This window comes from Podarcis muralis, chromosome 9 (genome assembly GCF_964188315.1).
Source record: "Podarcis muralis chromosome 9, rPodMur119.hap1.1, whole genome shotgun sequence".
Classification (NCBI taxonomy): domain Eukaryota; kingdom Metazoa; phylum Chordata; class Lepidosauria; order Squamata; family Lacertidae; genus Podarcis; species Podarcis muralis.
In genome coordinates this window covers 35,852,764-35,877,855 of record NC_135663.1, presented here as the reverse complement: position 1 = coordinate 35,877,855, position 25,092 = coordinate 35,852,764, and the positions used below count along the sequence as shown (strand labels likewise).

The following is a 25,092-nucleotide window of genomic DNA, read 5'->3' as shown; positions in this document are numbered from 1 at the left end:
CCTCCCCAGAGAATCCCGAGAACTATAATTTCCCCCTCACAAGTCATAATTCACAACACCCTTAACAAAATACAGTTCCCATGATTCTTTTAGGGAAGCCATGTGCTTTAAATGGCTGTAACACACTACTAGTACATCAGCTTTTATAGGTCAGAATCCATCAGATGCATGAAGTATATACTTACAGTTTAGGGCAGGGAAGGGAAGACAAGAAGCGGAGAGAATATTGCAAAAAACAGGTAGGTAATAGTTATATAAAAGCAAAAGACTTACAGTGACAATTGACAAGGATGTGTTAGCAGTACCAGTGTTAACATAGATAGGCTGACAGAACAGATGAACAGTCCACGTATGACATAATATATGTTAGCCTTTAAGGTGTCCCAAAATTCTTTGTTGTTTTGCTACAATAGTCATATAATAATAGGCAGATATTAATAGGCATATAATAATAAGCCTCCCTCTGAAAATTGCCTATAGCATGATGCGTTCCCACACTGATCTTTCACTACATCGCACGTGTCAAGAGACACCAGCGCTTTTTAGCAAGAGCTGCGATTGGCACAGAGCAGGCGCTTCATCAGGACCCTTCACTAAGCAAGGGGAATGACGAGAGCCGTGATTGGAGGAGGCCGCACGTGTTGCGTTCTCCAAGCAAAGAGCGGCGAGCTGATCCGCTCTCGGGTTAGCGCTGCCGGGAATGAAACCCTCCGCCGCGATTGGCTTCGAACCATCCGAGCGCCGGCTCGCGATTGGTTGCGGTGGCGGCGGCGGCGGCGCGTCGCGCGCCGAGGCACCTGCTTCTTCGATGCCTTCTGGTTCGGGGCGAGCGGCGCATGCGCGCGCGGCAGTTGAGGTGATGCGCTCTGGCAGGCGGCCGGGCTTTTTGCTGGGGAGAGATTCTGACGGGACCGGGCTTCGCGGACGGTAACGGCTGCGTGGCCTTTCCAGGGGGTCGTAGGTGGGGGGCGGGCGCCCTACTCACGGTTCCGCGCGTTGCTGAGGGCCCCGAAGCCGCGAGCGACGGGAGGGCGGGTGCGGGTTTCCTCAGAAAGCCCTTGGCAGAAGCGGCTTCCTCCATCCTTCTCCCCCCCCCCCCCCCCGATCCCTCCGCCTTCGGGCTCAGCCGTTATTCTGCCGTTGGCGTTTGAAGGCTGCGAGGCTTCGGCGCGAGCCGGCTGCGCTCTCTTTCGCGGGGAGAGAGGTGGGAGGAGGAGGAGGAGGAGGAGGCATCTTTCCGCTCGGCCTCGTCTTGCATCCCCGTCAGCCCCATGGCCGCAGGGCGGTGCGGAGTCGCCCCTTCTCCCGGCGGCAGCACTGCCTCCGTTGGGGACGGGCCCTCTGGGGGGAGACGCAGAGATCAACACCAATTAAGCCTTTGGTAGCCGAGGAGAAGGACGCCCGGGTGGCGGCGGAGGCAGCTGCTTGCTGCTGCTGCTGCAATAGCAGCATCAGCGGAGGCTTCGCAGCCAGGACGACCCGAGGTCTCCATAATTACCTGCCTGAAGCGGGTGAAATTGTTGCTAATTGTAGCTTCAGCGCCTCATTTCTACTTGTTTGTTTGGTATCATCAAGCAGCCAGGAAGTCCTAAACAAATGGTGGATCCTAAACAAATGGTGGCAGCAGGTCCCACAGATGCCAGACCTGCTTTGGGGCACTGGAGAGATGCACTGTGACGATTTAGCCTGTGGTGGGTCAGTGTTGGTTTGGAGCCAGAATGTTGCATTTTTCTTTGTGTTGGACTGGGACCAGGGTTTAAATGACTCCTCAAGAAGCTCACTCTATGACCTTGGCCCAGTCACATGCTTCTAGCCTAACCTATATATCTCAGAAATATTGTGATGTGTTTTCCTGAGCGCCTTTCTGGAAGGTATATATACCCCCCCCCCCCATATATTTACTGATGATGAACTCTGTTCTTTGGACAGTCTGTTCTTGTGTAGCCAGAGCGTACCTCCCAACTGTCAATATTTTGCAGGAAGAATTCAAGCACATCCCATATTTTTAGGTTGGTGCAATTGAAGCGGATTAAAATGCTGTCACGATACTGCAGCAAATCCACTAAAAAAGAAGTTTTTACAGTTAGGAATGTAAAGTGTGAGATGAATGAATTATTTATTGGGAAGATGTGTCAACAGCACCCTGCAAGCAAATTGGGGTGAATGCGCATTGACTTATGACAAACCCTGTAAACAAACAAGAATGAATGCTCAATAAAGACCAAATATAGAGAATACATGTATAAGCTTTGTACAATCAAATCGTGCTGAATAGTGACTAAACAGGTCATCTGGAGGAGCCCAAAGAGCATCACTTGTACAATGAATTATTGGCAGACTTGGGGAAGCCCCAAGATTTGCAGTAGTACAAAAAGCCTTAAGGAAAATACTTAAGAGAAATCCAAAAAGGAGCCCAATGAGGACTGACCATGCTCAATGAGCATGAAATGCTTGCTGACCATAGAAGAGGGGAAACAGAATATAGTATATGGGAAGAAGGCATGGTTGGCTAGCTGGAATTGTGAACAGGAATGTTCCATGCTGCTTTTTTCTTGCAGGATACACTTTTTATTTATGAAGATCTGGCATACTGATCAGGTATCACTATAGTAGGTTTCTGTAAAATTACAGCATAGAGCCACACAAAAATAGCAGTTATGAAAAATATCAGGGGATTCTGAAAACTTGATCTTGGAGTATGAATTTGGGTTTTAATATTGATTAGGACTTTCCCAATGCATTCTGATGCTTGAATTAGACAAAAATCCAAATGGTATTCTCAGGCATGCTAGTCATATATACTACCTCCCGGATCAGAAGCACCATTCTTCTGAATATCAGTCCTGGGTAGGACAGTGGGAGAGGGCCATTGCATGCCTATCCTCGTGGGCTTCCTTTGGTATCAGGTTGGCCACTGTGGGAGACCTAATTGTGTGCAAGATAGGCCTTTTGTCTGATCCAGTGGGGTTCTAGTGAAAAGTGGGTCCAATCCTTTGGGAAACTCTCCTGGCAAGCCCCACTGAAAATGAACAGGGAGACTTCTCTCTTGTCAGTGCCATGTTGGTTTCAGTTAAGTTTTGAGTAAGATTTCCCCCCAGTTGATTGCATCCCATTTCTTTCATTTGGCACTTCTGTCATCCTTAATGGAAAGCAAAATCTGACAGTTGAAGTAGTCTCAACTGCCCTCGTGCTGGGTTAATCCAGTTCCATTTGCTTGTTATTCTGTTATTGAATTCTTACCCAAGCAATTAAGGGTAATAATATTCAGCACTAGTCCTGCTTGGAGTATAGAATAATGGAATCCTAGAGTTGGAAAGGACCCGAAGGGTCATCTAGTCAAACCCCTACAATGCAGTAATGCTGCTCACAGCCATCCCTGGGTGGGTTTGACCCACCAACCTTCTGGTTAACAGCCAGCTGCAGGCTGTAGATTCACTGAAGTTAATGGGCATGACTAACTTAAGTACACTAATTTCCGTGATTCTACTTACTTGAATACCCCCCTAAGTCGTGTTCACCCTGAATTCAGCCCATGCTGGCACCAATAATAATAATAATAATAATAATAATAATAATAATAATAATAGCAGCAGGCCAATGTGGGTGACACATTGAGGAAGGGATGCCTTCTTCAGTGTGAACTGTTGCACACAAAGATATCTTAGGTGGCATTTCTTTAGATGTCCCCATTCTCACAAGTGAGGCCAGTGAATGGTTAGGGGGAGTTCTTTTTTGTGGTGGTGCTTGACTCTTGAATGCCTTGTCCTGGAATGTTTTTTCATCACTGTGCAAATACATACCCTGCTCCCTGCAGGCCTTTGAAAAATGTGACTAAGCTTTTAGCTTTTATTCTGCTGCTTTTGATTTTTCTTCTAATCCTTTGCTGATTTTTATTGTTGGTTTAATTATGTTTTATTTATCTTACTTGATTATTGTTTGCCACCCTGGGAGCAATAATATTGAAGGGTGGAGTATAAAACTTTTTCATAGATACATAAAATCTTCCATGGTTCACAGTTATGACAACTTAAGAGTTCTTCTCCTGAGCTGCTAGACTATTTTTAATGTCTTTGCATATTTTTAGCTTGCAATTGCTAACCAGTTCATCAATCATACATAGATACTTCCAAAGGCTGCTATAAGCCTTGCTTTGCTTCAATCTTCCCAGTTATGTCTTTACCAGACCAAAATTTTGAAGTTTTTTTCTAAAATGCCAGGAAGTAACTAGCAAGCAAATCTATTTCTGCCAATGTCTGAATTAAAAGCTACAAAAAGCTATTTATGCATCTAGCTCTTTCTTTGGCTTCCGTATTTTTGTGCAAGTGATGCATGTCAGTGATTACACTGTTCTGGCATGTATGGGCTGGGCTTGATAGGCATTTGTGGCCTATGCGTGTAACGTGGATCTTTGAAGGATACGATTGGTATGCTATGCCCAAAGATAGAGAGCAGATTTTTCCATGCAAAGAAAGATGCAGTATCAGAGAGATTAAAAACCAAAAAAGGAGATGAAGGTGCTCAAATAGAAAGCTAACTGTAGTATATTAGTATGCCGTATGTTGTATCATTTTGATGGATTGCTGTTCCAATAAGTAAGTGAAATAAGCTTGTAAAATGGTCTTGTTTCTGAAGAAGAAATGTAAGCCAATATACTGGGAATGCTACAGCAAACATTGGGCTGGATCCAGTCTAAGAAGGTTGTGTTTGTAGCATAATTCTAATCATGTCTACTCTACTGAATGAGCGTCAAGATCCTGCTTCTTGCTTATAAACCCCTAAACAACTCTAGACTAGCGAGCTGAAAAAAATCCTCCCTTCTACTGCCTAGAGAGGAAATTAAATCCAGTTAGTTTTGCCATGAAATGATAATTATTGGCCAGTGGTAGCATGGAAATGGGCTTTTTCACTGTTGGCCCCAGTTTTTGAACACCTTCCTTGCAGAATACAGGGAGCCCCATCAGTATTGGCATTCTTTGAAGACACACCTGTTTAGATAAGCATTCTCTTGAACTTGAACTTCTTGGTGTCATCATTGTATTTTAATTGCTCTAATTGTTATGCATTTTAGCTACAGGCAGCTTCCTGTTTGCACAGTGAATGTGTTTCGGGATATCACACACATTGGTGGGGCATACATAAGCCCGCCCTGTTCCACCTTTTCCAGGGCTGAAAATGGCATGTATGTCAGTTGCACACATGCCAAACACACACAAACAGGGAGTTGCCTGTAGTTTGTTTACTTGTATCTTTTAATTATAGTTGTTTTTGATGTTTGGATAGAACTGTTTTATTGTGTATTTTAATTATGTGTATATATTTTATAATTGATTTTATACTTTTAATGTGCTTAGAAGCCATTTTGGCATGTAAGCAGTATATTTGTATACATCAAATAATAAGAAGTAAGTCCTGTTGAATTCAATGGCTCTTACTCCTACTAAAAGTGTTAGAACTGCAGCCTTAGTTCTGCTGGAATCGGTGTGATTCAAATTATCATTACTAAAATGCAACTGCCTTAGTCTGTTTTTAACACCAGCTTGTGGCTTTGAATTCTTTTTCTTCCATATTTGCAGTTCTATTCCAGCTGTTATGAGCAAGCTGCCTTCCATTTTACCTTTTATATTAATTTCATTTAGTGGATAGTTGACTAGTAGAAATGACAGAATGAATGTCTTTGCAATTTTGTACTCTGGCTTCTCAGATCGTATAAATCTTTCGCCATTTGCATTTCTCTTTTATAGGTAGCCAGGATGCAATTCCAGTGGGATTGGCTGTGCTTCAGTGTCTTGCTGTTAAGTTCAGTAAGTGCAGAATCTGAAGATTCAGAAGTTGAAGTAGAAGGTTTTGACAAGAATTCAGAAGATACTAATGTTGAAAAAGGCAGCTCATCTCTAGAGGTAAGTTTCCATCTTAAAGAAGACAGTATCATTTTTTGCTTCTTTTGTTGAGAAGCAAAAAAGCTCTTGGTGAGTTTCGGAGATCTGAAATGGAAAACCTGCTCATTCCCACTGATATGAATAGCACCATGTGGGCAGGGCTTGCTGATAAAAGTGATGAAGCTCATAAAGTCATTCCCACTTTTGAGGAGAAGCCACATCAAATCTGTCATTTTTTTTGGTACTTGAGCATGAGTTCTGGAGAAAGCGAATACAGTATAGCTGCTCATGCATTGCATAATCCATAGTGTGGTGTGGTGCCCTTCACATAGGGGTAGGGGGGGGGAGCTTTCTCTAGAGACTTCCTCTTTGTTTATACTCTCTCTGGCTCTTAATTTCCAATAGTCATAGTTCATAATATTTATAGTATTCAGAAACTTGGTTATTGTTGGGGTTTGGGGTGTATGTACTGTGGAAACTTGGTTAAGTGATTAAGCTCACCACAGAAAACACGTTTAGCCGAGCTGTCTTTACTAGGCCAACACCAGCATTCACCACTATACATAGACAAAACTATTTACAGATGTTACAAGTAGTCTTTTCTCTCTGAGCCCAGAGAGGGTTCTTTGCTTCAAAGTGCTTGCTGTGTTGCAGTCCACAACCAAGTCCATGCAAAGTTCTGCAACCAATAGAGTTCTATGAGTTCTGAAGTCTGGCAGTTTTACAGATAAGAGGTCATAAGGTGCATTGTGGGGAATGAGTAATCTCCGCTGACTCATGAGAATTAACCCATTAACTGCATTCCTTAACCATTCTGAGTGAAAAATCCAGAAGCTCATCAATGCATTTGAAGAAAGTTTAATGTAAAATGTGCTTATATCTATTGTATAATGCTGCCTTGTTTTTAACCACTGATGTGGTCTCCAAAGACAAATAGGAATTGTACTTAAGTGAATGAGCAGACTGCCAGAAGAGAGACAAAACTCTTGGCCCTTTCTCTTGCGCTTCACTGCATTGCTGGGCTATACATGGAGGAAGGCACTTTCTTCCTACCAAGCATAGAAGCCAAGTGAGTTTCTAGCAGAGGCATGAAGCATTTTATCCCTCTTCTGATAGCCCAGGAACCTGCAAGAAACCCACATCTTCTGATGTGGGTTCCTTGCAGGATGTGGATCCTACTCATCTAGCATAAAACCCCTGCAGACTGGTGGGGAATCCACTCCTTTGATTCCAATCTGTTGTGTTTTCTAGCCTGAAATTTTCTGCCAGTCTGCTTTTTTATTATTCATAAACCTATTTTGGGACGTGGGTGGCGCTGTGGTCTAAACCACTGAGCCTAGGGCTTGCCGACTGGAAGGTCGGCAGGTGAGCTCCCATTGCTCGGTACCAGCTCCTGCCAACCTAGTAGTTCGAAAGCATGTCAAAGTGCAAGTAGATAAATAGGTACCGCTCCTGTGGCAAGGTAAACAGCGTTTCTGTGCGCTGCTCTGGTTTCACCAGAAGCAGCTTAGCCATGCTGGCCACATGACCCGGAAAAACTGTCTGCGGACAAACATCGGCTCCCTTGGCCAGTAAAGCAAGATGAGCCCCGCAACCCCAGAGTCATTCGCGACTGGACTTAACTGTCAGGGGTCCTTTACCTTTACTTTTAAGCCCATTTTACAAGCTAAATATAGGTGAGTAAAACAGTTTATTAGGTAGTAACTTTTGGGTGCAAATTTGCAGAACAATTTTTCAGATTGACGTATTATTAGCACACACCTGCTTTTGAAAGACTTAATTCCACAAGCTATTGTACATCAGAAGTTCTGCTTCTGCAGATCAGAATTTAACAACTCTTGGACACTCAAAACCTTCTTGTTTGTTTTGTGCAGCTTATGGGTTTGGCTGATTATGAAAACTCAATCTATAACACATGGATTAGTTATTTTCAATTAATGCAATAAATATAAAAATATTTAATTGATTTAAAACTCAGTGCATTTTACTTGAATGTGACTATTCAGATTTTGAATGTATTTTTATAAATATTTGGTAGGTTGAATACAAGACGCCAGAGCCTACTGGAGAAGTGTATTTTACTGAAACTTTTGATGATGCAGTGCTGTCTGGGTAAGAATATTTCAAAGGAAGCATTAAGTCCATGCAGTATGATTAATTAAAGACAAAAGCTGGAAAGCTTAGCTTGTTGTAATTGGTTGCATCTCTGGAGCTGACTGAGGACTCCCAGGTAAGTTCCACCCTCTGTTGTGTGTGCAGGGCAGTCCGAACCCTACCTGGTCAACTCCCCTGGCAACACCTCCCCAGCTGGGATTGGTTAAATATCAGTGGTTAGGCAGGAACATCCAGGTATCCAGCTTGGGCAGGCGAAGTCAGTCTGTAGGGCCAGGGGGCTGCGCGCGACCATGCAAAAAGCGCCCCCCATTTGAAGTGGGGAGCGGTCATTATAAATGTTTGGTAGGTTGAATACAAGACATCTGAGCCTACTGGAGAAGTGTATTTTACTGAAACTTTTGATGATGCAGTGCTGTCTGGGTAAGAATATTTCAAAGGAAGCATTAAGTCCATGCAATATGATTAATTAAAGACAAAAGCTGGAAAGCTTAGCTTGTTGTAATTGGTTGCATGTAGGAATACCTATTCAGATTTCATTATTTGGGCTGGTGTTTTAATCTGTTGGGAGGTGATGCTAAATACTACTTATAGAAATATGATAAACTCCTTAGTATAGTATGTCATATTTGATTTAAACTGTTAAATGTTATTACTTCCTGAAAAGAGAAATAAATGTTCAATTTTAGTAAATACTTTTACTTAAAGACAAAACTTTTCAAAGAGTAAATTAGGATTGCAGTATTAGTAGATAAATTTATTAAATTGGTAAATCCATTTGCAATCTAATAAAAAAGTGTCCCAAATTGGATTTTAAAAATTAACTATTTTAATCCAAACATTTAAAAATAAGTGGAAAGAGGGAGCCTTCTTAGATGCATTCTATCTTTGCACAAAATGAGACTGTCCTTCCCCTAGCAGTCTTAAATCTAAAAGAAGTGACATAAAATATGGGAGTTAAGAAGAAAACTAGAAATTCAGTTCTTGAGGTTGCATAGTTACTATAATGACTAGCTTGAATGGAAATAGTTCAGGGAGACGAGAAGCCAAGCTGGTCTCTCAGCTGTGCCAGTTGAATGGGCCCTGCTTTCTCATCTCATCTCTCTGCTCCAACCAGATAGAATGGCTGCTAGTAGAGATCAGTTGAGGGAGAGGAGTAGACAAAGGTAGCTGGAAGGTTCGTCCCTCTCTGACATGCTAGTTTTCTTACTTGCAAGCAATCTTTTACATGAAGGAGCATTCAGAAATGGAATCCTTCCCCAACTGCAGTCTGAAGTGATACAAAGCTTTTATTGCCTTAGGATCCTGTTACCTCAGTCTGCTGAATTTGTAAAAATGTAAAGGTAAAGGTACCCCTGCCCGTACGGGCCAGTCTTGACAGACTCTAGGGTTGTGCGCTCATCTCACTCTATAGGCCGGGAGCCAGCGCTGTCCGCAGACACTTCCGGGTCACGTGGCCAGCGTGACGAAGCTACTCTGGCGAGCCAGAGCCGCACACGGAAACGCCGTTTACCTTCCCGCTAGTAAGCGGTCCCTATTTATCTACTTGCACCCGGGGGTGCTTTCAAACTGCTAGGTTGGCAGGCGCTGGGACCGAGCAGCGGGAGCGCACCCTGCCGCGGGGATTCGAACCGCCGACCTTTCAATCGGCAAGTCCTAGGCGCTGAGGTTTTGCTGAATTTGTAAACCAGGCCTAAAATTTCTTTTATCAAGTGTCAGCTCTACTCAAAATCCCAGTAACACCCTTACTCAAAATTGGCATAATATTTAACTGAAACATTAAATTAATTAACAATTAAGCAAACCCTTTGCACTACAGAAACTTGGTATGATCTGGTCATACTTCTGTCTTAACAGGTGGGTTCTGTCTCAAACCAAAAAAGAGGATACAGATGAAGATATTGCTAAATACGATGGTAAGACTAAAGCTTTCTGTTTTGATACGTGAGTGACTGGTATAAATTCTCTTCGATTTTCTCATTTCTGCTTTCACAGTTTTCTATTTTTAGTAAATATATTATCTTTTCCATTTAATATTTCAAACTAGCAGACTGAAAAAGTGCACAGATGCTTTTCACTCTAACTCATTTCATGTAGCAATTAGCATCTATATATTTTTAGATGACACTTTTGACCAGAAGCACAAACATTTTTTTCCCATTGCTGTAAGCTAGAGATGGGAAACCTAGGGCCCTTCAGATGTTGTCAGACTCCAGTCAGTATAGCCTGTGATGGGGGATTGTGGGTGTTGTAGTCCAACAGTATTTAGAGGGCCACAAGTTCCTCACTCCTGATCTAAGCATTAGAACATAGAACACATAGTGACATTTTAGGTGTACATTAATTCCTTACCTCAATATTAACATAGCAAATATGACAGACCAGGGCTTAGATTGAAAACAAAAAAGGTAGATAGTTTTTCTACTGGTAGCTTAATAAATGTTTTGCAAGACTACACAAGAACGATGCTACAGAAAAAATATGCATGCCATCCTTTGAAAAGTAATTGGTTAGCAGCATGAAGGCTGTCAAAACTGTGTGTCTAGATGCTAGCAAGTGGAAGAAAGGATTAGGAATTCCTAAAATAACCATAATCCTCATTTCCTCTTCCTCTTCTTCTTTTAATGACTTTGAGCAATCAAAAAATATGGAGCATTCATCATGGTGAATCAATTGCCATGGTTTGAGTTACTATCATAGTTCCAAACTGTATATTTATTTCCTTTTAGTAAGAGCTTTTAATGATAGATAACGATGTAGGGAAAGGATAGTAATGGTGGTTGACTGTGTAATGGAAAGAAATATAGGAATCACCTTATATTGAATCAGATCATTGGTCCAACTAGCTCAGTATTATCTATGCTAAGAGTTTAAGACAAGAGTCTTTTCGAGCCCTACTTGGAGGTGCCAGGGGATGAACCTAGTATCTCATATGCAAAGCATGTGCTCTTTCATTGAACTGTTCCCTCAGATATTCCAGTGCAGTTTGTGCACAGTTAATCCCAGGCCAATGTTTTTCTAATAATCCACGCTACAGAGCACTAAATATATCTAGTAAGAATGAGTTGGACTAAATTCATAGGAATACCTTGTACCACACCATAATTGTGGTTTTGTTTGTACTTCTCTTGCTGTGTTTCTTTTAGGAAGATGGGAAATAGAACCTTTAAAGGAAAACACAGTGCCTGGTGACAGAGGACTGGTGCTGAAATCAGTAGCAAAGCATCATGCGATATCGGCTATGCTAACACAGCCATTTATTTTTGATAGTAAACCACTGATTATTCAGTAAGTATATCCATACTTGGATGGTTTGCAAAGTGATTTTTTTTTTAAAAAAATAAAAAAATCAGGACTCTGATTTGTAGAAAAAGGGAATGGGAAATCTGTGCCCCTCCAGAGGTTGCCTTTCCAACTCCTATCAAACCCAGCCAGCATGGTCAGTGGTTGGGGACGATAAGAGTTGTAATCCAAAAACATCTGGAAGTCCATGGGTTCCCAGTTCCTAGTATTTAAGCATAATAGCAATTGTTTCTCAAATTTTCAAAACTAAAATTACTCAGCCATAGGAACAACTGGGGAGGAGCAACTAAGAATTTTGCACACAGTGGCTGAAGTATCTGAAAGCTAGTAGCTAAGTGAACTTTTAATTAGTACTTGTCTCCAGAAGACTATTCTTGTGTTTCTGTTGTGCAGGTATGAAGTGAATTTTCAAGATGGCATTGATTGTGGTGGTGCATATGTTAAACTTCTTTCCAAAAGTGATGACTTGAATCTGGTATGTAGTAATTGGGAGAGAGAGGTATGATCAGACATGTTTCAGTGTTGGGAAGGAGAGTGCCTAAATCTTTGGGTTCTTATACCAGCTGTTGCTTGGGTTTGTCCCAATATTTATAAGGAAACAGGTGACATCTGTACCTAGTCCCAGATTATCTGTCTGAGAAAAAAGTATTGTTCATGTAAAAAAAAACTGACAGCAAGGCAGCAAGTGACTGTTCAGCAGTGGAGAAAACTCCCACAAGAAGTGTTGGACTCTCCTTCCTTGGAGATTTTAAGCAGCAGTTGGATGGCCATCTATCATGTATGATCTAGTTGAGATTCCTGCATTGCAGGGAGTTGGACATAGATGACCCTCGGGGTCCCTTCCAACTATACAATTGTATGGCTATGATTTCCTAAGGTATAAGATACCCAGCTCATAAATAATAGGTTAGGTATATTTTAATCTTTGTAAGTAACATGCCTAATACAGTGGTACCTCGTGTTACGTACCGTCCCCTTTGCGAATGCTTCAGGTTACGCGCTCCGCTAACCCGGAAGTAGGTGCTCCTTGTTGTGAAGTTTGCCCCAGTAAGCGAGCGGAAGTCATGCTCCGGCGGCGCACACGCAGCAGGAGGCGCCATTAGCGAAAGTGCGCCGCATGTTATGAGTGGTTCCCAGTTATGAACGGACCTCTGGAACCAATTAAGTTCGTAACCGGAGATAGCACTGTATTCAGTAGTTCACACTTATATGTGCACTCAGCGAATTAATATTGATGGGTCTTCATAAATTTCTTTTGTTGGAATATTGACTATGTATCAGTATTTTTATATTGCTCAACAACCCTATTCCTAGAACAAATTACAATGTGGACTATGGGCTCATCCACACGTCCTTTTGTGCTGCTTTTTCTGGGCACAGGTCCAGGATTTCTAGGTCCATGTCCATGGGGATTATTTTGTCACATGGACTTCACCAGGAAAACTCACTGTTTACCACTGAATTGAAACAAATGGCAGTTGGGATTTCTCTGGGTTGCTGTTTGTTCTGATTCAGCAGTAAACAGCAGGTTTTCCCATGAAAGCAGTGGGACCAAAACAAAAAACCACTCAGAGATGGACCTAGAAATCCCAGACCTGTGCCTAGAAAGCATAGCACAAAAGGAAGTGTGGATGAGGCCTGAAATTGAAATACAGTGGTACCTCGTGTTACAAATGCTTCAGGTTACAAACTTCGCTAACCTGGAAGTAGTACTTCGGGTTGAGAACTTTGCCTCAGGATGAGAACAGAAATCATGCCATTCAGTGGCAGCGGGATACCCCATTAGCAAAAGCGTGCCTCAGGTTAAGAACAGTTTTGGGTTAAGAACGGACCTCCGGAACGAATTAAGTTTGTAACCTGAGGTACCATTGTATATATAAAAGAACACTTAGCAAACTTAAAATGCCACTGTCACAAAAGCAGCAAGATCATCTAAACTTGTTTCTTAAAAGCCTGGAAAAATAAATAGGTTCTTGCCTGTCACCAAAAAAGGCAATAAGGTACATGTTGGGCTACTTTACTGCATTTAAACTGCCTTTCCCCCAAGGAGCTCAAGACAGCTTACTTGGTTCTACTGTCCTCATTTTTTCCCCCTTGCAACAACTGTGTGAGCTAGGATAGGCTGAGAGACAACAATGTCAATCTGCCAAAAAATCTTTTCCTGGGGAAAAGTGGCAAGACAAGCAGAAGTGTAGATGAGCCCTAAGTGTGGTTTTGAACTTGGATCTCTCCAGTCATACACTAACCACCACTACTTATCTTGGTCTAGAACAGCATTAGTAGAGAGAGAAAATAATTTGTTTAGTGACTGAAAATGCAGCAACGTATTCTTTTTCAAAAAACCACTCATATATTAACATTTCCTTGTTTTTGTAACACAAGAAAGTCTTTAATAAAAACTTTTTTAAATGAAAAAAACACAGCTTATGTTTTGTCTTATTTATAATCGTTCAAGCCTAGTGAAGATTTGGGTTATTCAAATCTTTCCTTGGTGAACAAGAAAAAAATTGGACTTGCGGTTCCAGAATGATTAGAGTTCATGCTGTATTAAAGTTGCTGCTTGGGTGGCTAGTTCTAAAGCTTTAGGAGCAGACCCAGTTATTCCCTTATGTATGTCAGAGCGGTTCTGCAAGCAAAATTCCTTGCTTGCAATAGGGCTGCTGATGAAGGGATGAGGATGGCGGCAGGGAACTCCTATGTAGCGAATGGAATGGAAAAAGGTCTGCCTGATTGTGCCCCAAGTATTGAAGCAACATCTCCATGACTATCTAATAATAAATATTGTAGTGGTGTTTCAATAAGGTGACATTATTTTAATGTGCTACCTAAGGTTGCAGTGTTAATTATATTTGGAAGTTCCAGTGGATGTTGAGGCATACTATCAGTCAAATTAGAGGAGGCTGTTTATTAGTTTAATAAGTAAGTAAAACAAATCTCCCCTGCCCCCTCTGGAATGTTTTCATCTTGTCCTCACTGCATGACCACTGTCATTAATGGCACCTGTCTCTGGGAACCATTCAGGTCTAGAAAACCACTGAGGTCTGAAGATGAAATTCTGAGAATTAAAGCAGAATAACCTCTGGTATGAAAAGTTACTTCCACGTACATAACAGATATAGTTCAGAGGCTAATGCACTGTACACAAACTGAGCCTCAATACCATTATTTTAAATTGGAAGCAGCTTTGGGAAAAGTGTACCTTAGAGTAAATTAGTAGAGGTGGAAGAGTGCTTAAATCTTCTCCTGCTCAAAATTATGGAACATGACATCTTCCCTTCTCCACCCTGTTTTCAAAATCATGTGTCTCTCTACTTTAAAATGGCTTTGGAGCTCATTTACACATATAGGTGTGTAACATAATTAGCTATTTAAACATCTATTCATTTCCCTCTGCTGTCAGAGACTGTAACTTAGAGGGAGAATAAAATACCAAACTTCACATGAAAACTGCAGAAGGACCTTAGAGATACAAGGCTTGTCTTTATGCTGGATAGTCTAAATCCAGTTTAGTGCTTTTGATCTAATCCTGAATATTGGTTGGTTGGTTGGTTGGTTGGTTGGTTGGTTGTGCATACTTTTCCGTACTGTTCTGTGAGGGAACTAAGGCATGGTTTATAACTGAGAGCAATATTTCTTCCATGTCATATGTAGTAATTTATGACAAAGTAGGAAATAACCAAACTGCATGCCAAGTGCTAAAGTAATGGAGTGCTAAACTTTTTTGCTATATAAACTAAGAACAGTGTTCATTTTCATCCTACAGGAATACTTCCATGATAGAACATCTTACACAATTATGTTTGGGCCAGATAAATGTGGTGAAGATTACAAACTACATTTTATCTTCAGACATAAACATCCTAAAACTGGAGACTATGAAGAAAAACATGCTAAACGCCCTGATGTAGACTTGAAAAAAATCTTCACTGACAGGAAGACTCATCTATATACTCTTGGTATTCTTAAATTTTTAAGTTGTTTAGAAAAATAAGAACTGAAAACATTTTACAAAGCCAGTTATGTCTATCCATATTTTAAAGATGCTTTTAAGCTGTCATTTCTGGGAACTCCATATGGTGTAAGTAGAGGGTGTCACATGGCATACTGGGGCAGATTTGGATAATAAATGGAACTGGTCTTATAGCAGTTCAAATCAGGGAACTTCTATAACTTCTTTGCATCATTCCTAACTGCTGAAATTGGAAGATATTTCTAAAACCATTATACTAACAGTAGTTTTGTTTAGTCATGAAAGCAGTGAGGTTTATTCTGCTATTAAAGCAGAATTGATAACTTACTCTAACCATGTAAAAATTATTTTTAAATATGGATAGGAAATTAATCAGTTGAACTGCCATATCTTATCAATTAAGTGCCTATTACAGACTTGTAAATGAGATCCACATACAACCAATAATGCTCTTGTTTAAGTGGCAGCCTTCATATTTTTTATTTTAATTCTAAACTTGCGTCAAGGTATCAACCACAAAGGAAGTCCTGCATGTTCTAGGGTCCAACACATTCATTTTCATTTAGAATGAATCAACTTCTTACCCACTCCTACAGAAGGCTTTTGCCCTCTCCCACAATTAAGCCACATGGCCATGTCCTGTAACTAGTTTGTACTTCCATAGGGTTTGGAAAAGGAGCATGAAGCAAATGCATATGAACAGTAATCCGAGTGGTAGTTAAGCTTGCTAATTAGCCAGAATTTTACTCTCGACAAGTTGCCAGAATTACTGCTTGTTAAATAGGCAAAACCAGTTCAGCTACTTGCATGTACGTTCAAGCTGTCAATGGCATAATTGTGGTATGGTGACTTTTTGTAACATTAGTTCCTGTGCATGTGTTATAAAAGCTGTGTCCTCTCCAGCAAACGGTGCTGCTCCATGCAGAACTGCCCTGTAGAAATTGATCCATGTAGGTGGCTGGCATGGTGCATTTTTTTTGAGACTCCATATGTGCCATCCCCCTATTCCCAATATAAAGAGCAAAAGGGGCATCTAGGCATGGCATATTGAATCCTGCCTACTGCTTACCTTCACACAGCCATCCCATTTTCTCTAGTTCTTCTATTCCAGTCAGTCTCACTTCTACTTTTGGGGAAAACTTTTAGCTATATCCCATATTAAAACATCAGAAGAACTCTCTATGTTGTTCACTTCAAATACGATGACGGTTTAGTTTAGAGTGACTGAAATTCCTTTTAAAATGAAGTTTATTTATGAGAGGTTCCGGCAGTGCACAGATGAGAAACATGTAGCTCTCCAGATGTTACCTTCATTATATGTGTATTTTATTATATTTTAGTGCTGAAACCTGATGACACTTTTGAAGTGCTAATTGACCAGGCAGTGGTTGGCAAGGGAAGTCTCCTGGAGGATATGGTTCCACCTGTGAATCCCCCAAAAGAAATAGAAGATCCCAATGATAAGAAGCCTGAGGACTGGGATGAGAGAGCTAAAATTCCTGATCCTGAGGCTGTCAAGCCAGATGACTGGTAAAGAAAACCTACACTGTTCTCTTGCCCTTTCCCTCCTATTACCAAGTACATGGTATGCAAATTTTCTTGGGTTTGATTTTGACTTTATGTAATTGATCTTTGAGTTGCTAAGTTGGTAGCTGAAATACTAATTCTGATGGGGAATCATTCATAAAGTAGAAGGGAAACCTCCAAAATATTTCTGTATTGTAAATTTGAATTAGTTTTGTCACGTTGTGCCTAACTACCTTTTTATTTTGAAGTTTTCAAAAACATAGACAGGTTTTGTCTCTGAAATAATGTACCCTTTAGTTCATGCTTGGGAAGAACTTTACTAGGCTTTATCTATCATACTGTATTTTGTCCATCTCCTGGTAAAGTTGGTCTGTACTTTAAAGGAATGAAGATGAGCCTCCCAAAATAGAAGATCATGATGCTGTTAAACCTGAAGGTTGGCTTGATGATGAACCAGAATACATTCCAGATCCTAATGCAGAAAAACCAGAAGATTGGTAAGCTTTCTCTGCTTGTGGCAAAACTTTAGACAGGCTCTGATTTCTGTAGCAAATTGACTGATAGGTCTAGATATTCTTATTCACGACTTGCTTAGCTGTTTTGTTCTCCTGTGCTTTGCTTTATGAAGTAGTTTTCTATCTTTGCACTGTTTTTATATTTTCAAAATTAAATAATAATATGTAAGCTGACTTGAAGACTAAACGAAGGTGGGATAGAATTTTTTAAACACTGAATGTGTTAAATGTTAATATTGATACATCAAACAGTTGTCCCTAACCTAACCAGTATGTGCTATTTCACTAGATTGTGTGCTAATTAGAGGCTAATTCTAGTCTGCAACTTCAAGGCCCGGATCTCAAAAGTATGTTTGCAACATCTGGTTTGAGTATTCAGAAGCCATAGAATTGTAGAGTTGGAAGGGACCCTGAGGGTGATCTAGTCCACCCCCTGCAATGCAGGAATCTCAACTAAAACATCTGTGACAGATGGCCATCCAACCTCTTCTTAAAAACCTTCACCTCTCATGGGAATCTGTTCCACTCACAAACAGCTCTTACTGTCACTTATTTTCACATGGACCACAGTTTTTTCTTAGACAGATAATCTGGGACTAGGTATAGATTTCACCTGCTTCCACTGTTGAACAGCTCTTACCATCAGAACTTTCATCCTGATGTTTAATTGGAATTTCCTTTCTTGTAACTTTAATCTATTGGTTTGGGTCCTACCCTCCATATGTATTTGGGGAGGTTAATAAATGTGTTGATGAGTGCCTTAAAAGCTGAAGCTTTTGACAGTTAGGAAATGACATTTGATTTTCAGGACCTAGACTGGTGCAAGATGTAGATCCACAAGAAAGGAGCGCATTTTCTTTGGCACTGTACTTGGAACCACATTTCAAGCTATCTGAAAATATAAGGGATTGTTTTGCTATTCTGTAGCCACATTTTTCAAAGAATGTTTGTTACGTTGAAATCTAGGAGATGCTTTTTCTTCTAAGCTACTAGAAGTAGTTTGGTGATAGGAATAAAATACACTAATTTACAGGAGGAGTTTGAACAGACGTGTTGATCATTTGTACAGGGATGAAGAGATGGATGGTGAATGGGAAGCTCCACAGATTCCTAATCCAAAGTGTGAGACTGCACCAGGCTGTGGAGTATGGGTACGCCCCATGATGAGCAATCCAAATTATAAAGGAAAATGGAAACCACCTATGATAGAGAATCCTAATTATCAGGTAATACTTATTAGGTAGTTCCAGATACTTCAGAATGACATGTGTGTTAATAAAATACTTCGTTCTTTTCATCTTACTGATTTTTGCTGGATAAGTATAAATAGGGTTTAGTTTAGTTTTTTCTTTATCCATTAATCAGACTTAACAGGGTTATTTTTTTAAGAGATGCTGGAAATACTTTCCTTTCTTAAACTGTAAACTAAAGTCAGTGACTCGAATGACCAATGGCAGTGGAAGCAAGTGTGTTGTGGAAGTGCCTATGCACTTTGAAGACCACAATCTTTTAACTGTGTTACCTGTTTTTAACAGATGTGGTATATTTAAGAAAATTCAATTATTTTTCAGAGCTGAATCAACCTGCCTTGCTGGCCTATTTAATACTAAATGTCTATTTTAATGTGGTATGTTTTTATTTAATCTCTTACAGGGAATATGGAGTCCACAAAAAATCCCTAATCCTGATTATTTTGAAGATTCTCATCCTTTTCAAATGACTGCTGTTGGTGCTGTTGGCTTAGAGCTTTGGTCTATGACATCTGATATTTACTTTGATAACTTCATCATCTGCTCAGAAAAGGAAGTTGCTGATCGATGGGCAGCAGATGGATGGGGCTTTAAAAAATTGGTTGCAAGTGCTAATGAAGTAAGAATTTACTATATTTTGTTGTGCCCAAATACACAATGTTGCAAAAAAAGCTTTTTGTCTTAACCTTCCTATATTAGGATTGTTGTGAACCTGAAGGTGTTTCAAATACTTGTAAATATTTTTTACAAACCAGAATGACCTCATATGCAATGAAATTATTAATGGTTATGGGTTCAGTTGTCCCAGGGTGTTTCATCTCTTTACCTCCTCAATTCATTAAATTATATTTAACTTAAAATATTAATCATCCAATTCACTCCTATTGAAAGTAAAGGCAAATGAAATTCCCAAACTAACTGGTGTCCATTCTGTCCCCAGGAACTTACCCAAATAGAGTAGGAAAAACACTACCATGTTGTTTCAATCCATGTCATTGTATCATCAATCCATGTCATTGTATCACTTCCAAGAGCATATTGTGTGGTTATACCACTTCTGTTTTTCCTTTGGTACAAAATATAACCTACAAAGGACTGCAGGGAACCATTGGACCCTGGATGTAAATGTTACCTTCATTCTTTTCCAAGTTGATTTTATGTTGACACAGGAGCTGACACTCATAATGCAAACTTGCAACTGTGATTTCAGGCAAGAGAGGACTATGCCCCCCCAATGTTGTTGGACTCTTTTCCCATCAACTCCAACAAGAATGGGCAGTGGTCAGGAATGATGGGAGTTGCAGTCCCAAAATCTGGAGGGTCATGGGTTCCCCATCGCTGACAATATGGGCATTTGGATTTTTTTTCTTTTTTATCTTATGGTAATATACTACGATGTTTGTGATAGGCCACATTTTTAGAACAATACAGTGATACCTCGGGTTACAGATGCTTCAGGTTACAGATGCTTCAGGTTACAGACTCCGCTAACCCAGAAATAGTACCTCGGGTTAAGAACTTTGCTTCAGGATAAGAACAGAAATCGTGTGGTGGCGGCGTGGCAGCAGCAGGAGGCCCCCATTAGCTAAAGTGGTGCTTCAGGTTAAGGACAGTTTCAGGTTAAGAACGGACCTCCAGAACGAATTAAGTTCTTAACCCAAGGTACCACTGTATCAATAAAACATCCCCCCCCCCGAGTTAAACTAAAGTAATTTTGCAGTCAGTCATTATTTCTATTTCCAGCCAGAACTTTAAAGGGGTCTTTTCAACCATAATAGCGGATTTTGGCAGGGTCAAATATAGAAAAGAAAGCCCTAAAACTCTAATTTTCAAAGGTTGAGTCATAATGTCATAGCTTAACACTTAATGGTTGTGAATATTTTGTGGTTTAATTTACTGTTTGTATGAAAAATGTAAAACCCCCAATAACTTAATAAAAGTACATGATAGAACTGTGAAGATGCCCATGCTAGAAACCTGCTCACATGCTCCATTATCTGCCTTATGTGGTGTTCCCTCTGTTAGCTCCCTTGACTGTGTTTGTGGGTATGTTTTACGGTAGTCACATGACATTCAGTTTGGCTACGTCCAGCTAAGGCTCTTAGTGCAGTGTAGTTACTCAGGGCTGTTTGCAGATCTCCAGGGCCCTGAACAGCTTCTTTTCTCTATGTCCCCTCACCTGTTAGTTTCCTTCCTTTGTTGCTGTTTCCTTCATGCTGTTTCGGAAAAATACCTTATGGCAAGCCTTGGCAAGCTCTATAATGTGCGTTTTCTTTTCTTTCATCCAGCCTGGTATGTTTAGTCAGCTGGTGACTGCTGCGGAAGAACGTCCATGGCTTTGGGTTATTTACATCTTGACATTAGCACTACCTATAGGATTGGGTGTACTATTCTGCTGGCCATCCAAGGTACAGGAGAAACTAATCTGATATCCTCTTTTTTTTTTCTCCATGATGCTTAATGTGCTTTCTATCCAAATATTTTTTCACTCAAAAAATCCATTGGGGTGAGAGGGAAGATGAAGTTGGCAGACTTGCCTCAATGGTGGGTGGGTGTTAAAAAAAGGGGGGCTATCAGCTTTTTTTGCATGATTGTCCTTCTATTTTAGAAAATAGATGAAGATATGGACTACAAAAAAACTGATATAGCCAAGCCACTTACAAAAGGAGGACTAGAACAAGAGGTACAAAGGAAAGATGAAGACCTAGAAAAACCAAATGAAAATGGTGGTGAAGACGGTAAGGGATTTTAGCCATACCTATTTAAAAAACTGTAGTGATCAATGCTGAAAAATGGTAGCTAAATGAAAAACAACAAGAACAATGCATTTCATAGCACTTTGTTTTGCTGCCTGAAATTGCTGCTTATACTTTACAGCACTCGAGATAAGTGTATTTTTGTTTCAGCAAGATCAAAATTGTGTAGTTGTGTCTTGTAGCTAACTGCTTTCTTAGTGAGTTCTTTCCTGCAATCCAGACTCTTGGAATTGAATATTCTGTGTTTTTTCTCCCTAATCATATGACACAATTTATTTTCATATTTGGGAGCATTTTAGCTCTTTGCTTGATTTTTTAAAAATTGTTAATTCTTTGCTTATAAATTGCAGAATGATAGCTTGCTCTCTTAATAGCAATTTGTCATACCAATATTTAAATTGGTCAGCTAAAGCATATGTCAACAACTACATTGGGGTAGGGAATTGCCAGTCAGACAGGTGTTGCTGGACTGCTGTTCCCATCATCCCTGAACATTGGCCATGCTGGCTGGGGCTGATACAATCTCTTCTTTTTGTCTTTGTTACATTTATACCCTAGCTTCCCATTTTGAGAAATGCCTAATACAACCTACTTTAGAATCCTCAGGAAAAAATAAATGTTGATTTTCATCTTAGTGACTAAATATTTCTCAACATCTAAGACACTAATGGCGTTTTTCCACTGAGGGCTTTGCAGTGAATCACAGGTACCTACCCCTGGTTCCAAGCAAAGGAAACCCTGCTGCTGAAGCAGAACCTCAAAGCAGAACCTTTCCTGTGACCTCTTTGCAATCCCATGTATGGAATTGTGAATGCACCGAGCATGGTGTTGGGAACATGGGAGTGGAAGTCTTGGAGGAGAATACAGATTATTTGGTCTGTCTTCTGTCTCCCTTTTAATGATTGGATCACTTTGTAAGTTTTATGCTGGAATTTCTAGCATCTTGTATAAAGAAACTGAGATGTTGAACTTCTACATATTTTGGAGATACTCTTTTTCTTTCACTACATTAAATTATGATTAAAAACATTTTTTCTACTTGCCACAGGTGGAAATGGTGGTGGATAGAAATAGTACCACATTTCAGCAAGAACAACTTGAGAGAATTGGAGTATTTTCAACCCACAAAAATACAAAGATTTATCCCTATTTACTAAAGGGTGACAGCTGACCTCAGTCATACTCAGAGTAGACCCACTGGAATCAATGTCTATTTCAGTGGTTATGGGTGTGCTCTGAATATCTGCTACTACCATTGGATGTTGCTGGAAAGGTGTTTGTTTGCTTTTCTGAATGTTACTGTTATTATTTTGTTAATTCAGAATGTTACCCAATAACATTCTTAATTTGAAAATGTATTGTAATTTAAACTCAACATTTTTCCTACGTCTTCATGAAAATGAGAGAGATACTTAGGTGCTTGTTAAGAATTCACATTGATCTATTCCAATAATTGCCCATTATGGATACACAATTTGCAGCGCTGTGCAGCTCCATTGTTGACATGCTTCACCAACACAGGCCCTGTGGTTTCTTCTTATTGTTAAGGGTTTATCCAACCAGTATGCTCGTCTGTGCCATTGCTGTATTTTAGCCTTTAGAGAGCTAAACTGAATAACAGACTTGTGTCTTAGAATATGAAGGTGGTGAAGATGAAGAAGATTATGAGGAAGAAAATGAAGGTGGTGAAGGAAGTCAGGAGGAAGAAGTTAATAAATCAAATAAATCTGGCTCTGAAGAAGATGAGGTGAGCTTTCCAAGAATGAGATAATATACAAAGATTATTCCATGTTGCAGCTGTGTCAAAACATGGGGTATAATGGCAACTTTCCCCCATGGTACTAATACAGGGCATTTTATTTTCAATCTTGTGGAACTCCTTCCCAACTGACATCACAAGCCCCTTCCCTGTTGAACTTCAGGCACTAGGTGAATACTTTGAATTTATTTAAGCAGGCATTTAAATTAGACTTTTCTGATTTCATTGATAATTTAATTGGGTTTTTAAAACTGTGTTAAGCAATATATAAATTGTTGAAATAAACATAAAACAATAATACAGTGGCATATAGAATTGTTCTGGCTTGTGAGATCTTAATTGTCACTTCAGTGCTGAAATTCAAATATTTCCCCTTATATTTAAGGCATCCTAAATTGTTTTGCTGGGTATTTGTGTAATTGTCATAGTCTCGTAATTTTGATTATTATTATTTTTAATACAAGCAGTTTGCTACTGATTTTATTTGGAGGTCACCATCTCTATATGGCATATTCTATCAGGTCAGAAATTGGGTTGAGGGCAGTGGCTTCAAGCATGATCTCCAGCATCCAAAGCTAGCCTCACAAGGCATTTGTGTGCAAGCATTCTAGGATAGTCATGTAGATAAATCAATTTGGAAAGGTTTTCATGCAGATACATTTGGGAGGCAAGCTTCAACTCCCCCCTCCCCCAATCTGGTTTATTTCAAGAAACTGACGCTTAGGAATATAGGTGTTAAGTTGTAAGAGAAACTGCATCCATAAACTCAAGTGTTCGTATTCCCATTTTATTATGTGAAGAAAGAACAAACATAAAAGCTAAAAACTGAGTACTTTGAGAAGCAAGCATGGGCCTGAATCTGAGCAAAATTAAGTTCCCTTAAGCCACTGAAATCAGTCAGCTTAATTGTGCTTAACTCCAGTGGATTCAACAGTTTAGACATTGTTTGGGTAGAGAATATGAACTGTATCATATTTTGGAAAGATGATTGCATCTCTCTCCCCATCCCCACCCCCTGCAGATGAAAGAAGCAGATGAAAGCACAGGATCTGGTGATGGGCCGGCAAAATCAGTGCGTAAAAGAAGAGTACGAAAGGACTAACTTGTTTCCACCTAGTATTGACAGGTCCAGGTTACAGAACATAGGCATGCAGTTTTCACTTGCCTAACAGCATGCAAGTTGTTGAGTCTTAAACCAAAAGACTGAACTCAGCTTAGACTCCTCTGTTTCCATTCTCCAGACCATCTTAATCTTGTCAGACTTTTCCTTTATTCTGAAGAAACGCTCCGACTTGTGAAGTTACCTGTTTCCTTTACTTCATAGAATAAAAAATGGTGATATGTCTGATTTATTGTAAATATTATTTGACGTTGTTTAGATAATAAATATTTGGAAATGATTCGGCTTCAAAATATTACCCTTTTTAAACCTCATGTAAATGGGATTTTCCAGCTTTAGCACAAATTACACTTTAGATAAAAGGCATGAACAGTAGATGCAACATCCACTTGGATGCCTTGAAAGAAGAGATGACTGCCAACTCTTTGCTGAGCTGAATGCAAGAACTGTTTTGGCTCTTTTTTTATATCAACCTTTTTTTCCTTTACTGCAATGTCAACCTACAGTTTGTGCGTCACATGTTAGTTTGTGTTAGCAGTTGCTGCTGTTTTTGTTTTACAGAGAACTGCATTGTCATAATAGCATGCTTTACATTTAAATGCAAAAAATGTTAACTCTATTCAAGTACAATGGTGTACAAGAGAATTTTTCACATTTTTATAGTTTCATGTTTCAAGCCAGAATGGCATAACCCGTTTACAAAATATTTGCTAAGTGTATATTGCCTCCTGAATAAAACTTTTAATATAATCTGTTCTGCTTAAGTTAAACTCATTAATCCCTGCAATTTTTGGAATGACTGAAATGTCTCTCCTTAGAAGTAAACTAGTATATATATACTGTAACCATAACATTCTATATTCAGCATAGCCCTCAAATGTTACTTTTAAAAAGAAGCTATATG

General features: G+C 39.9%; 1 protein-coding gene across 2 annotated transcripts; it reads left to right on the top strand.

Moving 5' to 3' along the window:
• Positions 1-817: 817 nt before the first annotated feature.
• CLGN (calmegin) lies at positions 818-24,938 on the top strand. 2 transcript variants are annotated; one of them, XM_028742858.2, is made up of 15 exons: positions 818-927; positions 5,742-5,897; positions 7,915-7,988; positions 9,846-9,904; positions 11,135-11,276; positions 11,685-11,766; positions 15,055-15,247; positions 16,602-16,791; positions 17,172-17,285; positions 18,373-18,529; positions 18,957-19,172; positions 20,842-20,961; positions 21,162-21,291; positions 22,944-23,056; positions 24,090-24,938. In XM_028742858.2, exons 2-15 carry the CDS (start codon positions 5,751-5,753, stop codon positions 24,168-24,170), a joined length of 1,818 nt encoding a protein of 605 aa, XP_028598691.1. In that variant the 5' UTR covers positions 818-927; positions 5,742-5,750; the 3' UTR covers positions 24,171-24,938. The 2 variants fall into 2 exon arrangements, with proteins under 2 accessions (XP_028598691.1, XP_077790175.1); XM_077934049.1 differs by lacking the exon at positions 818-927 and adding an exon at positions 2,580-2,598.
• The last annotated feature ends 154 nt before the right edge of the window (positions 24,939-25,092 follow it).

What these genes read in the sequence shown, in the direction of transcription:
- CLGN (XM_028742858.2), top strand. Translation starts at nt 5,751, where the DNA reads ATGCAATTCCAGTGGGATTGGCTGTGCTTCAGTGTCTTGCTGTTAAGT. An exon ending in AAGGCAGCTCATCTCTAGAG is followed by an intron (nt 5,898 to 7,914) that starts GTAAGTTTCCAT and finishes AATATTTGGTAG; the next exon opens with GTTGAATACAAGACGCCAGA. An exon ending in AAAGTGATGACTTGAATCTG is followed by an intron (nt 11,767 to 15,054) that starts GTATGTAGTAAT and finishes TTCATCCTACAG; the next exon opens with GAATACTTCCATGATAGAAC.